The sequence below is a fragment of the Phaethon lepturus genome, unplaced genomic scaffold (genome assembly GCF_000687285.1).
Source record: "Phaethon lepturus isolate BGI_N335 unplaced genomic scaffold, ASM68728v1 scaffold19441, whole genome shotgun sequence".
NCBI classification, from domain to species: domain Eukaryota; kingdom Metazoa; phylum Chordata; class Aves; order Phaethontiformes; family Phaethontidae; genus Phaethon; species Phaethon lepturus.
In genome coordinates this window covers 1-16988 of record NW_010517212.1, presented here as the reverse complement: position 1 = coordinate 16988, position 16988 = coordinate 1, and the positions used below count along the sequence as shown (strand labels likewise).

The 16988-nt window shown below is 42.0% G+C and overlaps 1 protein-coding gene across 1 annotated transcript; it reads right to left on the bottom strand.

The window, feature by feature from the left end:
- Positions 1-348: 348 nt before the first annotated feature.
- XK (X-linked Kx blood group) lies at positions 349-8287 on the bottom strand. The gene is made up of 2 exons (XM_010296326.1): positions 8023-8287; positions 349-1850 (listed from the first exon to the last, which is right to left on the bottom strand). Exons 1-2 carry the CDS (start codon positions 8204-8206, stop codon positions 1027-1029), a joined length of 1008 nt encoding a protein of 335 aa, XP_010294628.1. The 5' UTR covers positions 8207-8287; the 3' UTR covers positions 349-1026.
- Between the last annotated feature and the right edge of the window lie 8701 nt (positions 8288-16988).

Sequence of the window (16988 nt, the reverse complement as noted above, 5' to 3'; positions counted from 1 at the left end):
GCTTGGTGTACCACCAACCCCCCGACAATCAGGGTAGTGCTCATCTCTCAACTTCAGCCATGTAAAAGGGAGGTGGATAATCAAAACTAATTGTCAAGGCATCTGGTTAACACTAATAGGTCTCCAGAGAATGATTCATATCACCTGCCTTGGAGGACACTTTAAGATGTGTTGAATTAGTCCCTGGGAATGTGCTCTGGAGAGCACCTACAAGACTAGTTCACTCTATCTGCCTAACTTCTACATATTTAAAGATATGTGAACATCACCCTAATACCAGAACACCACAAACAAAGTATTAGATAAATGATGTCAGAAAAATTAGCTATTCCAGAACATCACAATTAATGTGTTAAATTTAATTCCCTTATTAACAAGCAGCAAATATGAATGGTAAAACAGTGAAAAGCCAATAACCCCTCCGTCCATTCTCAGTAACAGTCACAGTTCAGTATTAGTGCTGCCTAATTGGCTGTTTCTTGGCAACCTAGACTACAGTGCATTGTAGAAGTCCAATTCTTAAACCACAGAGAGAAGTATTATCTTATTACACTGATTAGAGTACAAAAAAGTCTGCGATTTAATCAAAGCAGACCACAGCTACAGTCAATATATAGTCACGGTCTATGCTCTGTTTCCATGCTAGGGTGGCATGCCATAATGACATCCTATCTGAAATAAAAGCATTTCCTTCCATCCTCAGATTTCCTGAGTAAGATGAGCATCACACCAGTTTTTGAAGGATGTCTCCTATAATGATTTCAAAATAAGCACGTGATAACAAACCTGTGTGCAAAAACCTCTGAAATAGAAGTCAACAAACAATGATTGCTCTCCATACACAAACACACACAGATACACATACTCATACACTAAGTTTTCCACAAAGGTAGGCTTGTCAGTCATCATGCAGAGCTACACCCGCAAGAAAGAAATCCCATCCACAAGACAAAATGTCCAAGATACACAACGTTCCCAGCAGGTGATCTGCCACCTTCCAAAGGCACGTACTTGCTTCCAGTTGTACTAGGCATTGGAAGAAACACTTTGATGAGGATTCCCCTTTTGAGAATCTATTGTCTTGCTACTACTCCATGCTTCATCAGTATTTTCAGATTTCACCTCTGTTTTGTCCATCAGTATGGTGGATTTGGGAGGCTTGCAAATAAAGCAGAGGAACTTGAAACAGGACAGCAAACCTTCAGAAATGCTGGATGAGAAAAGCTTTTTGCATGGGTGGCAGAACTGGTAGAACACCAACATGAAGAGGACAGCCATGCAGTAACCTATCAGGAGCTGCAAGACCAACAACGGGGCGCATACGTACAGGTAGATATCGGTTTTATAGATGTACCACATCAGCAGGAGGAATGCATTCTCAATGAATCGCAGCATGTAATACACAGTCAGTCGATACCAATTTTGGGATTTGTTAATTAAGTCAGGATCATTGAGCTTCACCTGTACTGCTGACCAGCAGAACATGTTAATGCCAGCATACAGGAAGGTGAGAAGGCACAAGACGATGGTAGTGCCAACCCTGCTCAATGCCTTCTCTATGTTCTCAGGAAACGGGGACTTGCTTTGCCAGAAGAGAATCCACGGGTAGAAGAAAAAACCAAAGAAATTCACGAGCACAACGGGGAGAGTCCAGATTTGAAGGACTGAACTGAAAAGGACCAACACCGTAACTCGCGTAGCAATCTCAAAGCTTCTCCACATGAATATGCAGAGGTAGGCGGCTGGCTTCACGCTGACATCATAATCATCATACTTAATCTTAATAGCCAGGATGTTGCACCGTAAGGCACCATATACAATTGACAGGAGAGAAAGAACCATAAAAAAACCTACAAAGAGAAAACACAAATCAGGACCTTCAGCTTAGCAAAAGTTAAAGACATTGCATCAGACTAGTGCAGATGTAGTGTCTTCATGGCACCTCTGGGGATTCCCAGCAGGGTGTAATGCCAAAAAAAGCCATTCCTTGTATACACTTCTGGGTTCTTACTCTAAGCCTGCCTGCTGATTTGGTCCCCATTTGTTACTTTTCCAAGTAGCTAGAAAGAAAAAAAGGCACTTAACAGTCACAGGTGTCTCTCCCTCCTCCCCCCACCCAGGGCTGTTCATACATGTGCTGTCTTTGGTAATTATGCAGCTCAGTCATTAAGGGTATCCAAGTCGCTCTCGGACTCTCACAGTACTCCCCAGGCCCAGGGGTGCCTCTCCCCCTCTGTACAGATGAACAACTGCAGAACAGAAACTGAAACGTTGGAGTTACTTGGGTGTGCAGATACCTCAGTGCTTGTGAAGTTCTACATCGAAGCAAATTGTCTGAGCTCACAGAGGAGCTCTGTGATGGAGCTCAAAATTGAAAGCCAAAGCAATTTAAACCCAGAACCATCTGCACGTTTTCTGCCTGTGTAGACAGGTATTTGCTCACCTGCCTACACTGTGTTTTCCTATAAGCTATTTTCCTTATACATGTATCTATATCATGCATTTAAAAACAACACTCCTTTTAAAAATGCCTTTAAATTCAGATCAACTTTCTGTATCTCTCACCTACCCAGAATCCCTCGGGTGAAGGCTTCAAGGCATTTACATTCTGCAGAAAGCGAAGGCAGAGGCCAGTTGTTACCTGGCTTCCCCTCCAGAAGCAGTAGGGGAAAGCCTTCTAGCACTGCAGGAGGGAGTCTTGTCTTGCTACATTAAGTAGGTACAGATGTGTAAGAACCCCAGATGCATAGAATAACCATTTATAGAGAAGTACCTTGATGTTCAGCAGTGCTAACTGCCCATGATTCTGTAAGCGTTTGCATACTTTCTTCACAATTGTTACCAGCATGCTGAATAGCTGGTTTAGGGGACTGGTTTTATGCACCCCCAATCAATATTTCTAGTTTCAATCTGAGCATTTTGTCCATGCAAGGAACACTTCAAATGCAAATGAGTTAAGCACAGTAAAAATGATTCAGTCAGAGTTTCAATGAAACTAACCAAGCTAACTGGTCATGCTACAGGGCATTATATTGCATCAGATACAGTAAAATAATCGGAGTTGGGAATTCTTGATTATGTCAATCACTTTTGCAATGCTTAGCAACCAATGCTTTCTGCAGCCTTCAGTTAGGTTATGCGTCAGCATCCTACAAATGAAGTGGATTCCTTGCTTTGCTATAGCTATATAGCTACAGCTATCAGCCTTTTTTTCTAACTAAAGCATGACTTTGAAAGAAACAAGTGTATTTTAGGTTCTCTAACAACTTTCTAACAGGATTTTCTCTATCATTTTAGGTATCCTCTCTCCCATTCTGATCCTCAAACACCTCTGAACTACTTTGGAAAAGAATTAATTTATCTTTTAGATCTAGTTTTCCAATGGCACTCAGTAAGCAGAAAAACATTTGCCATGTTTTATGGTAATTTTGTACATGCCAGTTTGGTGATGCATGTATTATCTGAAATTGGTTATTTATTTGCTTATTTTAACGCTTAAATTCTTAATAGGTGTTTTTAAACATCTTTCTTATAGCACTGTACTTGATCTGAGAATTTTTAAACATTATGTCTTAGAAAAACATTGGCTGAAAGCAGAAGAGCAAATGAGTGCAGTCAAGAATACCACTTGATATCCTATGGCTCTTCACAAAATGTTTCCTATAGTTCTGAGCTGGCTCTAGAACTGTGAAGAAACAAGAAACTTCCATCAGCTAATGAAGCAAAAGAATATGCTCGAAGAAACAAAAAAACTCTACTTACCAGGGACAGGGTGCTTCTGTCCTGGAACTCTGCTTGCCTTCTGCTTTAATAAGCTGAGGCATTGATCTTATTACCCAATTTCATTTTAGGGATTCTGTATTAAGGTGAAACTTGTCTTAAAAACCCAAGCCTTTAAAAGAGGCATTTCTCCATTGATAGAAACCAGGTCATGCTAACTCTGGTTTAATACAGTAGTCCAGTCCTGCTCCTTTCCCAAAAGCTCAGTACTGCCACCAAACCTTCAGTTCAAAAATCACTTTTAAGTCTGTGAGAAAGATGGTTTGAAGCAACCACAAAGGGAAATGTGGGAGGGTGACATTGTTTCTTTCACTAATCCTGAGCAGGCAAAGAAGTGAAAATTTAAAAGGCAAAGTATCTTCCCCTGGAACAGTCCCAAATCCCACAGCAGTCCTCATAAAAGTGGCATTTCTTTTCTTCCTGCCTACTCCCAGAAGGCGGCACTTTCTTACAAATCAGAGGTTCACACTCACAAAATCATTCAAGGTGGCACTGTTTTACTTTGTTGCGGTTTTTTTTTTATTATGTCTTAAGTCTTTTCAAGTCTTCCCCACTTCAGAAATTGCTAAGGGTGTGAATTCTGCTCTAGATGAGCTACATCACAGATACCTATTGCTGAAATCTTACACTCATCTGAAGAATCATAAGTTATCTATTATACATCCTATAGTTTTCTAAACTGATAATCAGAACCCTTCAAAAATAGAGGCATTTATTTTGTTACTTAGGGCAATATACCTAGATAATTTTTTTTTTTGCCTTAAGATACAATTTCAACACTTAAACCCAACTATTAATACTCAAAAAGTACTCAAAAAGTACGTTGTTCAAACAACGAGAAAAGTATTCTGTGGTCAGAGCTTAATGAGTTGAGGAAAAGCAACTGTAGAAGCATCTTAAGGTATGTGGTAGGACCACCTACAAAAGTGCAGGTCATGAACATTAGGGAAGTAACACTGCAAACACCATCAAGTTGAAAAAAAATCATAAACCCAAAGCTTCTATTCTTGAAGATGGCAGTCACTGCTACAAATTTTCATTTACAAGAAAAAAGAAAAAGTACCTTTTTCAGCAGAATGATTTTATTTTTAAATGGTAGGAAATCTGCCTTTTGAGATTATTTTATCACTGTAAGCAACCCTTGATAAAGTTAACTTGACTGCTGTTCATGGCACAAAAACTTTAAACTTACAAAAAGATCGCTCTTAACGGAAACGGATCTTCTGCATTCCATACTGCACCGAGAACAGGCCCTTTTTCAAGGGTAAGGGGGCAAGTCACACATCTCCCATCTCCAGCTTGCTGTTTTTGTAATTAATGCTAACTCAGGTATTTTTGGTACCTCCTGGCCTTGTGCTTCTCCAGATGGTACTACCTAAGTGAAGAGGTCCTGATAGCTGCCACGCAGTGTGTTAGCGGACCAGAGCCTGATGTCAGCCACCTCTTGGAAGCGAAGTTATAGCTGGCTCGAAGGTAACGGATGATGCTGAGAGATGCTGAAGCACTTAGGGCATTTGGGCTTCGCCTTGTCCAAGAGTGACCTCAGCGTCTGTTCTGGGAGTGGCAGTTACAAAGTCAGGCTGGGCATTTCATACAGCAACAAGTTACGAACTTCTTCCCAGTTACGCTGTAACCAAAGAAAGAGCTGAATGTCTAGAACTAGGACTCAGATTAGGCTATTCCATGTGGGTTTCTAATGTTGCATTTCATTCAACAACACTTCTATATGTTTCGTGCTAAACAGTCACCAAAGCTTTATGTCTTTCATCACTAACCCTGAGGCTTTGTCTTGTTTTTGCGATTCTCTTTAGTTCTCTTGATCTTGCGTTCTTGGCAAACAGTGAAATGACAACTTTGGAGAATGCCAGACACTGGCAAGAATCTGACCAATCAAAAGGAGACATCCAGAGAAATTAATGAATGCCATTAAATACTCAAGAAAGATGGAGCATGACTCTGGTTGACAAAGGGCTAGGCAAGGATGCACGCTCTTTTCAGAACTGCTCAATTCAATACTGGAAGGAAGAATGAGTTTCAAACAGATCTGAAAGGGACAAACCATGCTATGTAGCATGATGGCAAACAGCTTTAGGTTCACAGGCGATACTGACCTCATTACCACTAACCAAGCAGAATTTACACAGAATAACAGACAGGGTAGTGCAGGAATCCAGGAAAATAAGAGGCTGATGAGGAGACAAAACAAAAAGTGTGGAAATCAAAATACAAGACGATGACAATGATAATTATAACACAAAGGAAAAAGAGCATGCACTTTGGAGGACCAGTGGCAAAGAACAGGGAAGTTGAAGACATGTCAAGCGTGGAAGAGCTGGACTGGCTGTTATATTACTTTGATGATGCTGCAAGATCAAAAGCTTGAAGTCACATCCCTATACATGAGAATCCCCATGTACACATAACAAACACCAAGCTGAAACTGTGCTATGCATTGTTCCCATTTACTCTAGAGGTTGAACAATACGAGTGGACAAAAGGTATTACTGCAGAAAGAAGCTGTCTAAACAGATTGCAGAAAGTTTCAATACTTCAGAAGGTAAAATACACACAAGAGGAATATGTTTAGGACTCTTGTTTTCCTGACGAATGAGCTCTAATAGGCATTGCCATTGTTCTTAAATCACTGATTAAGCAAAAAAAAAACCTCAACACTTCTTTTTTTTTTTCCCCTTTTAATTTCTGTATTTTAGAATTACACCTGCTATGGGAATGGCTCCTGGGAGACACAAGATGACTACTGCATTTGCTGGTGGGTTCACTGAACACCCTGGCGAGCCAACTTATCTCTGGTTGGTTAACTTCACCCACAGAAGGTCACTTATTAGTCTGTGATTCAGAATTTATTTCAGCAGTGACTGATAAAAGTCAGAAGTAACAGGGTGTTACAAATCATTATTAAATATGCAATTCTCTAATCATCTGGAACACAGCGCTTCTCCTTGGCAGTCATGACCAGTAAGGTCAACACCAGTAACAGAAGGTGACCTTTCTCAAGCAAATGCCATCTGCAGTGAAGTGACTGGAAATTTTGCTAATTGCACCGCTCAGCAAAGGATTTGTTCTCATCCCATGTCACAGATGCCATGGTTATTTGAAGAGCCTACCTTCGCTGTGAAGTACTCAAAAACTGTCAGGAGCAATGTCTTTCAAGTAACTATTGCTATGACCTTAAACAAGTACTTTTGTATAAAGACCTTAACCTGTTGCAATATCCTTATGTGCTGACTCGCCCTGTGGTATACTAAAGTTTTCCATTCCCCGAGTTGAGGGGAGAACGCTGATGTTATTAGAAAGGCTTCTCCAAAAATCTTAGTTCCTTACCCTGGTACGCTGACAACCAAGGCACCAGAACTGAAGAAAGCATTCAGATTCATAACGTGTCACCCTGGCCTCAGCCTCCCTAGCTGTGAAGCTGGTAAAGATCTCTGGCCTCTCAGGGCCTCGAAGATATGACAAGAGCTATTTGGTATTTCAGTGGAAATACACCTCCAGTTCACGCAGGTGCCAAAGTCCTTTTTTACACTGAAAAGCTCGTTGTCCTATGACCAGCTGGAGTATGCTCTTCATTTAGCAGCCAGCCAGCAAATCAAGACTTTTCTATTTTCACAAGGGGCTGAAGCACATCATGGCACAAGATGCAGACTCCCACAGTAAGAGAGAGGTGTCCTGGTAAGTCCATGTGGTGCAGCACTGCTTGGTGTCCAAGACATGAGATGGCCACATCTGCATAACAGCTTATTGAGTCCTGCCTTTTGATTACAAATTCAGTCTAGCTTAAGTAAGGACCGTTCACGTCCTCTGTCCGTATTTGAAACCGAATTCCTGAAAGTACACCTTCCTTAATGCAGCATGGCAAAGCATGCTCTGCACTGTACCCCAAGGAATTTTCCAGAATGCTTGCTCAAAGCCAAAATGGAACAGAGGTAATTTCCCACCACCCCCCCTTCATGAAGTCCCTCCAGTTGCCTCCCCCTCATGCCATAATGGCCACTTATCAAATTAATGTTTTTATAGCAACCCAAGTATGCTACAAGAAGCATCATAGTTGAAGACATGATGGTATAGATAAGAGCAACATCACCATCAAAAGCCATCAGGAAGATGAAACCCATTGCAACATGTTTGGTTCTTGCCCAGGACAAGACTGGGCAAGACTGTCTGCTGACCCTTCTCCTCTCCCTCCCACCAAAACATGGAGGTGATAACAACAGTTCTACCTACTTCTGGCAGCTGTGATCTCCTGCTGCAGGACACAGATGTAGAGCTGGAGCGTGAGCTGGGGCGCTGAGCCAAGGAACGCCTGGATCACAGATGCCCTGCTGAATGCAGACCTGTGCGTACACAGCTTGCCTTCAGCTTGGCCCACTTCCTTCTCAATTTCTTCTGAGTACCCATCCTTGGGCATCTGCCTCTTCTTTGTGATGCTGACATAGGGCTCTTCAACTCTGCCAGCATGGAAGTATATGTAAAAGACTTCCACGCACCTACAAGCAAATCAGTAGATACAGTAACAGGAAAAAAATGAAAGAAAAGCATAGGTCTTCCCACTCCTTAGTATTTTAAGCCATCACATACCAAGTCATTTGTTCACAGAGCAAAGTCTGTACATCTCCTCCTCTTGGTAAATTTGGAATATGACAGATTTCACCCTTTAAAACATGAACTACATGTAACTAGAGGGCAAGAATGTGGCAGTGCCCTTTGGGCTGCCTGTAGTACTCAGACACAGGAGGCAGTTTAGTTGTTTGCTATGAGCTGCCATTGCTCCCTGCTGTCCTATTAAAGTCCTTAAAGTATTCATCCACTAGAATGTTCATAGGCTCCCAACCCAGGACCCACGTTGGAAGTGGTTCTTCAGATTATTATGTCTTTCTTGTGGTGTTATCTGTACATCTGTGATGTGGCAATAAAACCACTTTCTCATACCTTTGCCTTAAACAATCTCAAGACATTGGAGAGAAGTTCAGTGTACGAGCAGGTGCACACACCTCAAACAGTTGGACTCTAGTCCTTGCTTTACCAAGCAATGGTCCCAAAACACAAGTAACAAGCCATACCAGCAATAACAAGAACAAGCAGTTTAGAGCCTCACAACTCTGGATATTAACATTTTTTTAAAAAGACACAGGAATAGGAGCTTTACTGCTTACATTTATTGCACTGTTTAAGGAATATTAAACACAACCTTGCAAAAATATTCTAAATAAGAAGACGCAGTGTTTCCAGTTGCTGCAGCTCTTTGTACTTTAAACACAGTTGAACCAAACCCTCTTGTTTATGTAGGTCTAACTTATCACAGACCAATTTCCAAAGAAAAAAGTGGTGCTGGCACATACATTTCTATTAATAAATTACATATTGTTGTAATACATACTGCCTCTACCTATGCACAGAGAATAATCCATACATTTGCGAGGGAACGGAAAAGAGCTAAAGGGGTTGGCAGCAGCAAATGCTGTAACAACAAGGACCAAGGTGGCTCCTTGTGTAGTAAAGAAGATAATACAGACTGAGACGCACTTATGAAAGGAAATTTTCTTAAACTTCCTTCCAATGTCTATTTTTAGCTTGGCAAAAGCTTTAGAAAAACCATTCTAGGAGAGTTCCTTGAGTATGAAGGTGTCAAGTGGGGGGCTTGGACATCTAGCAGGACCCAAAACACTAAGGGGAACAGTCAGTCTTGTCTGAGAAGTAACAACAAACAAGGATCTACTGAGGTACAGATGAAGTCACAAGCTGAGGGGGAAGGGAGAGGAAAGAAATATTTCTGTTACATTGCATAGGGTCCTAAAAATACAGGGCCTGCTATGGAGGGGTCCATGTACAGCAGGACCATAAAGGATAAATGGCATTGACTACTGAAAAATAAAGCCCCCAAAAGCCCGAACCCAGTGCAGACACAACCTGTTTTCTCTTTTATGCTGGTACAGCCTTCAGGAAGAAAAACAATTGTAGTGTGAGCAACAGGACTGGTGAGGGCTGGCTTCCAGCTCGGAGGGAAGCTCAGGGGAGAGAAACCCCCACTGTGAGGGTGACTTGTGGCACCAGCTCTGGTCACATCTCCTCCCATGGCCCGACACGCATGCTATCTTCTTCTTGTGCAGGTATCATCCTCTGATGAGGACTGAGCTGTCTTCTTTCTTTCCATAGTGGCTGCTGGGGTTGCATCTCCACCTGGTTGCCTCTGTAGGTCATACTTGCAACATCTCTGAGTCTCTGACAGGTCCAATTTGGCCAGTGAGTTTTTGTAATGTACAAATAAGGCTCATCTTCCCTTTTAAAGTATCTCACAATCACAAAGCATGGAGCTATGCTTGTCCGAGACTTTGAGTTCCCATTTCCTTCTCAGCTTGATTTTTTTCAACAATTGCCAAGTCAGAGTCTAACACAGCCTTTTAGGGGAAAGCTCACAGACCAAACTGTAAAGCAGCACTGATAGAAATTCAACTAAAAGCATACTCATTTTTGTTTTAGCAAGCTTGATTTAATTTTTTCCCCTAACTGGACTGCTAGCAAGTTTCAACTGCTCTACATGGAGAGCAGTTTTAGGATCCTGTAGTACTATTCTTGATTCACTAGGCTTCAGCTACTACTATCGCTAAAGCTATTAGAAGCGTCTGGTGCACTGGAGGCTCCATTCACAGCAGTGACTTTCTATTTTCCCCTTGTTAATCTTTTCAGCCCCTGTCAGTCTTGTTCCATGTGAAAGAATCCACACAGCCAAAAATAAAGTGTGAAAAATTAATAAACCACAACAGCTTATGAAGTCAACAGAGATTCTGAAATCAACAAATTGATTTTATTCGGAAAAAAAAAAAAGATCCCAAAACATTTTTGTCTCGCTTAGTGTTCACAGACATCTATTCATCCTGAGCCGAGGGCAAGCCTGAAGCTATTACGGAAAATGAGATCTCAGCATCAGCCTCTGAACTCTTGCTGTGTGTGATTAGAAGCACATATAGTCTAGGGACCCATCTAACAAATATGCAGTAATCCCATAAAAGAGATTACAAGATTCCTAAGACTACTGACTATAGCAAATATTATAATCAACAATTGAGTTTTGGAACAAGCATTTGATTTCTATTTATTAGCTAGGTATTAAGTAGCAGTATATTGTTTGTGATGGGAAATTTTATGTCCATATAGAAAAGCAAACACCATGTGAAAAGAATGGTCTGAGGAGCAAACCTTATGGACAAAGGGGACTTTTACCTGTACAACAGAGTAATAAAAATAGTATGTGCAAGCACTCAGAGTACATCAGTAACAATGCCCATCATCTTCCGAGCCCTGCCTGTCCAGTGCAAGAGTGTCTGTGGAGATAGTGCCTTTTGGGGCCAGTAACAACTGTACTCAAGGCTCCAGCTAGCGTCACTGCCCAAGCAACTGCTTCAAACAGGAGCAGACTGGCAGCTGATACACTAGAAAAAGCGAGCACCAACCTAAGGTTTAAGTAACAAGGTGTAAGAAGGACACAGGCACTTGAAGAACCATCCAGGTAAGAATGGTTCAGAACAGTGATGAAGAATCAACTCAGATCATGTACCTGTGCCATGTTACAACTGTCTATGAAGTGCATTCAGAAAAGTTGTCTTTAAAATGAACAGGCTTGTTCTTTTTTAGTATGAAACACAACTAAAAGACAACACGAGAAGGCGATTGCTTCAAGCCAGTTTTCCTCCACAGTTACAAACTGCACTACAGAACAGGGAACTCCCCAGAAGCCCCAGCTGCTCACTGCTCATTGCTGCTCTGGAGGAACAGGAATGAGATCCCAGCTTCTGCACAATCCATCTCCTGCAATGCAGTGATGTTTAGGGCCCTTTCAACAGATTCTCACGTGGCATCAACAGCAGAAGGCATTCAGCTGGCGGGTTTCACTGCATGTAAAGCAATGACAGTTGCAATACGGGTTTTGAAGGAACTAAAATTATTTTGAAGAAAAAAAATGTCAGATCTGTTCTCTACAGTGAAGGTTAAAAGGTAAGAAAAAGATGATGCTGCTTTTCTCCCCTGCTGCCAAATCTTGGCAGAGAGAAGAGCTATAGTTTTTCAAGGATCCTGATGGTGCCTACAAAGAATGATTCAGCAGCAACACATTGGTCTTCTACACAGTCAGTATGAGGAATAATCCTATCCTTATATGCCTGCTGAGAGCAAGCATCTCCTTCCCTCTTTTAATCATGGATGTGTGGGATTTAAATACAGGCAAAATAATGGTGGTGCGAAGAGGGAGCAGGCAATGAAAACAGGGAACTTCCCACAGCCAACAAGCACTCCAAGAGCAAACATCTATTTGAGAGACCTATCCACACGCTCACTGCAAATGTACAAGCAGATTTCTCTGATGACTTGATTTTTAATAATTCCTTTTCTTTAGAGAAGTGTGCAAAAGACTTATCAGTCCTGCAGATTTACTTACCTCTGTCAGAAAAAGATTTGTTCCTCACTCATTGTTCTACCTTCCATCTGCACTGACTTTCTGTTCATCGCATCTTGGACACCTAACACATCTGCTCAAGAATAAAGAAAAAAAAAAAAGCCTGAAGAGGGTCTAGGCATATTCTTCCCATCTGGAAAAGAGGAAGATGCATCAACAGTTGTAAAGTTTAGAGCTAGCAGAATCTCCTACAGTAAGGTCTGCCACTTGAAGTCCTACAAGGAAGAGAGTCTTTTACACCTGTGCTGTTCTGAATTATAAAGCAGGTCACTAGGAAAGAGAGAATACCCACAGCAGACAACGCTTCTGCACAACATGACTGAAGCATTACCTGCACCATTATAGCTTATTAGATTTCAAACTGCAGAATTAGGTGCCCAAAACATTGACGACTCTGATAATTTCAGCCTATAGGTGTTTTGGTTTGGGTTGGGTTTTTTGGGGGTTGTTTGTTTGTTTGTTGGTTTGTTTTTTTCCCCCACTTCCTGCAGCTTACAGAATCTAACTTTGGCAGTTTGATGCAAACTTCCTACTGCATCCGCTTTGCTGCTGTCTACACAGTACATAGACATATGTAATTGTTTCTCCTTATGCCTTGAGAAACAAAGCCTGATCCCATTAAAAAAAAAGTCTATTGTTTATATCCTTATCCCATTAAAAACTGAGGAAAACAGTCATTAGTGTTCTATATAGGGGCCTGTTATATTCGCTTTTGATTTTTTTCACAAGAGAAGTTCATCATCCTGACGACAGAGCCATCTCCTAATTGCACGTTCCTCGTAAGCAAGAACATGTAAGCCCACATTCAGCTACCAGAGCACTAGGAACAGTAGTTTCAAAGACAGCAGCAGTCACTTAGCTTTCCTCTCCATGAAGCTGGTATCAGAAGGAAGCACTGCCAAGTCAACACCAGTCTCTTCTGGATATGCCACTTCAGTATTGTCTTCAGCAAATCAGATAGTAAGGAACCATCGCATCCAGCAGACGTACGGTACAATACCGCCTACACCCACTGCTTGTGACTGTAAGCACCAACTGTTCCAGTCAGTTTGTTGGAAATCCGCTCTCCTCACTTCGGCTCCTGACCTATTCATTGTTTGCAGAATAGAAAAGGGCAAACAAGTTAACAGGGGTTTCTCTGGCACCCTTCACAAAGAGTTATTTGCACTGGGAACAAATCCCTAAGTGCAGAGCAGTACACTAGCAAAAATACAGCCAGTTATTATTTATTGGAATTGTAGCAGCACCTAACGTCTCAAGATGATCTCAGTGCTACGGGTGCCATGCAAATGAAGAGGGAACAAAGAGAGTCCTTGGCTCAGGAGTGGCCGATAATGAGCCAAAAAGCTCATCATGGTCCTCTCTAAATAATGAGAGATTTAATACATTTTTCTTTTGACATTCGCTATCATTTTAAGTATTTTTTGTGTGTAATACATTACTGTATGTGGTAAAAGAATCTCCTTAAAAAAAAAAAAAACTATCCAAATATATTTTCTAAGCATCCAGACAAATTAGTGCGCTCACAACGAGTGGCACCGACCTGAAATGCTGCAGGAATCTCCCTTCCCAGAGCTCAGAAACCTGCAGTCACTTTCTTCCAGCCAACTCTCCATAGTGTCTGGCATGCCTACATCCTGGGGATCAGAGCCCAGCCACCGCGGGGGGCAAGAATTTTACTCTACAAATTGCTCTGAATTTATAGAGAAACTCTTACGAAGTGGGAGAAGGACTTAAAAAAGGATGCATTAACAGTACTCTTCCAGTACGGCAAAAGTCCTCTCCAGGAAGAGGGATGCTTCCTAATTTTAGTGATCCCAGTGACAGCAGCAGGACAGCGAGTGCCTCCCGAACAGGTGGAGTGTGGGTGTTTGGGGAAGGTGGTGGTATGCAAGAAGGTTTTATAAGAGACTGTACTTTTTTCCCCTGTCACACAGAGGATTCAAAATAGGCTGGATCATTTGGCTTGCAAAACTAAATACCCTCCTTCCCTGCCAAGATATTTCCAAACCATTCCCTGAAATTTAAACTTAACTTTTTAAGGGAAAAAGGAAGAGGAGAAAAATGCCTAGCTTTTAAGATGATGATGAAAAATCACACAACATACCTGGGCTGTCTGCAAACCAGTGCACTGATACTTGAGTCTGAACAGAGAAATACTAACTGTCCTGTACCATGTCACAATGTTGTGGTTTAGCCCCAGCCAGCAATTAAGCACCACGCAGCCGCTAGCTCACCTGCCCCCCCAAGTGGGACGGGGGAGAGAGTCGGAAAAAAACCTCATGGGCTGAGATACAAACAGTTTAATAGGACAGCAAAAGAAGAGGAAACAACAATGATAATAATAATAGTATTACTGATAAAGGAATATACAAAAACAAGTGATGCCCAGTGCAGCAATTGCTCACCAGCCGGTGATCGCCCGTCCCTGAGCAGCAATTCCCACGCCCCAGCCAAATCCAGTTTATATACTGATCATGATGCTATATGGTATGGAATATCCCTTTGGCCAGTCTGGGTCAGTTGTGCACCTCCCCGCTGGCAGAGGAGGGCAAGCTGAGAAGTCCTTGACTTAGTATAAGCACTACAACTACTTAGCAACAACCAAAACCACCAGTGTTATCAACATTATTCTCATACCAAATCCAAAACACAGCACTATCCCAGCCATTAGGAAGAAAAACCAGCTCTACCCCAGCCAAAACCAGGACACACAAACCCAAGAGAGACGTTTAAAAAGCTTGTGTTAGCTTTTTCAAAGCCAGCTGAAGCATGCTCTGTTGGAGCATGCCATCTCAAACAGCCTACCAGCTCTTCAACATTTCATTCTGACGCTGCAAGCGGACAGAGCCTGGGGTGGCTCTACTGTCTATGTGTCCTATTTGACCTAATTTGACCCAGCACTCCCTAAAAGGCCCTGGGCCGTGCCAGTGAGACATAAAAGCGACCAAACATAGGGGATGGATTGGGGCATCACACCAGGGAAGCAGATGATTAACAGCAGCAGGACTTTCTGGTGCAAAGGGGCAGAGGTTTACCTAAAAAGATGGGGACAAAATGGCTCCAGGGACCATGGTCCTTTTGAGCTTACAATGGTTAAAGCCACCATGAAGTGATGATACAGCCAAATAATATTTTGCCTTCTAGCTATCACCTCAGACTTGTGTGTATTCCAGTCCACACAGGATAGAGAGCCTCTCATGCAAAGCAGGGAAGGGTGAAGTATTTCATGTGCTGAAAAGACCTCAGCTTTTACAGTGCAGATCTACACCTGATGGGAAGTGATCGGTTTCCTCTTCTGACAGATACAGCAATGTTTAGTGGCAGTGGGCAGGAAGGCAAAATATAGGAAAAAAAAAAAAAAGACCTTTAATGTCCGTCTCAGGCTGATCACTTTGCCTTCCTACACTTCTGCATCCTACAAACAGACCCCCTGAGTCTAAACGGAGGTTGTTTTCTATGAAACTCTTCCTCTTGATTTGTAGAGTCCTTCCAAACTTTAGCGGGAAAGAATGTTTCAGGTGGCATGAATGTACTACCCTCTTTTTATTAGTAATTATAATTCCAGTTATCCTGGGTCTAGAGAGCGATTAACATGCATCACTTCATACTGCCTAAATGATGCCATGGGGACTGTGACACAGGCATGTGGTAATGCTTCCAGAACATCTTCAAACCTCCTGGACACGCTAAGTTAGTAAACGTTTGAGAAAGGCAGAAGTGCAGAACTGGCGACACACTCGCACACTGCAGCATGATGGAGAGGAGGGCTTTCTCATGCCCGCTAGTTTTACAGCGGCGACTACATCTGGGAGCTCGCCAACACACCAGAAAACGTGTTCTGCGCAAGATGAGACTCGTGTTGTAAACAGATAAACTTAACGTTGAGAAAGAGAAAGTGAAATAATGCTTAGTGGTTAAGTTCAAAGCAGAAGTCTATGTCTCTTCCAGATAATTAGAAAGAAAAGCCTCTAATTCGTTGCTGTCCCTTACATCCTTTGTTTGCTTCTTCCCATCTGGCAGCTTGACATGACATTCTTTCCTTGTGTGACCTCAAGAAATTGATTTAGAATGACAAAAGTCATGAACATAATTTTTACTTTGATAGTTGCTCTCTCTTTGGTTCCACTCTTCTTTTCCAAAGAACACAGAAGTATTTTGTTCTTAGCTTTTAGAAGATCAGAGCTCTTCAAGAACCTGTTATGCCATAATTTAAATCTCTGTAAAATAGTAACACTCCCCTCCTGCCCCAGCCACGGTTATAGAGGAATTCAATGTTTTTGTGAAGTGTAAGATGTTCCGCAACATCCAAACTGCTCACCCTTATTAGTTTGACCACAACAAACCTCCCTTTTCCAGACTTCCCGGGAATTTCAAAAGTGCGGGACACTTCTCCCAACCGCTACTACAGAGATACTATATTTATTTCCGTTTCTTTTTAAAGAAAAGATTTGAACGTAAATTTAAAATTAAAGCCCCCAGCAAACATTTTGTCATGGGCTTGCACCACCTCCTCCATCTATCTGCCTTTTTTTTTTTTTTCCTAAGGACATTTTCAGTCAGAAGTCGAACTGGAGTTGAAAATTCTCCAAAGCAATTTGGGGCAAGAAGCTCACTTCCAGAAAGAAGAGGCAGACTAAAAGCATTACTACCATTTCCAAGATGGGATGGCTACTATCCTTGTTTTAAGCGAGCAGCTGAGTCTTCCCTTCTCTCTTGGAAGCAACCTCGGAGCACGCCGTTA

Coding starts and splice junctions, on each gene's coding strand:
- XK (XM_010296326.1), bottom strand. CDS start 8,206: ATGCCCAAGGATGGGTACTCAGAAGAAATTGAGAAGGAAGTGGGCCAA. Junction 1,851..8,022: donor GGAGATCACAGCTGCCAGAA/GTAGGTAGAACT, acceptor TTCTCTTTGTAG/GTTTTTTTATGGTTCTTTCT.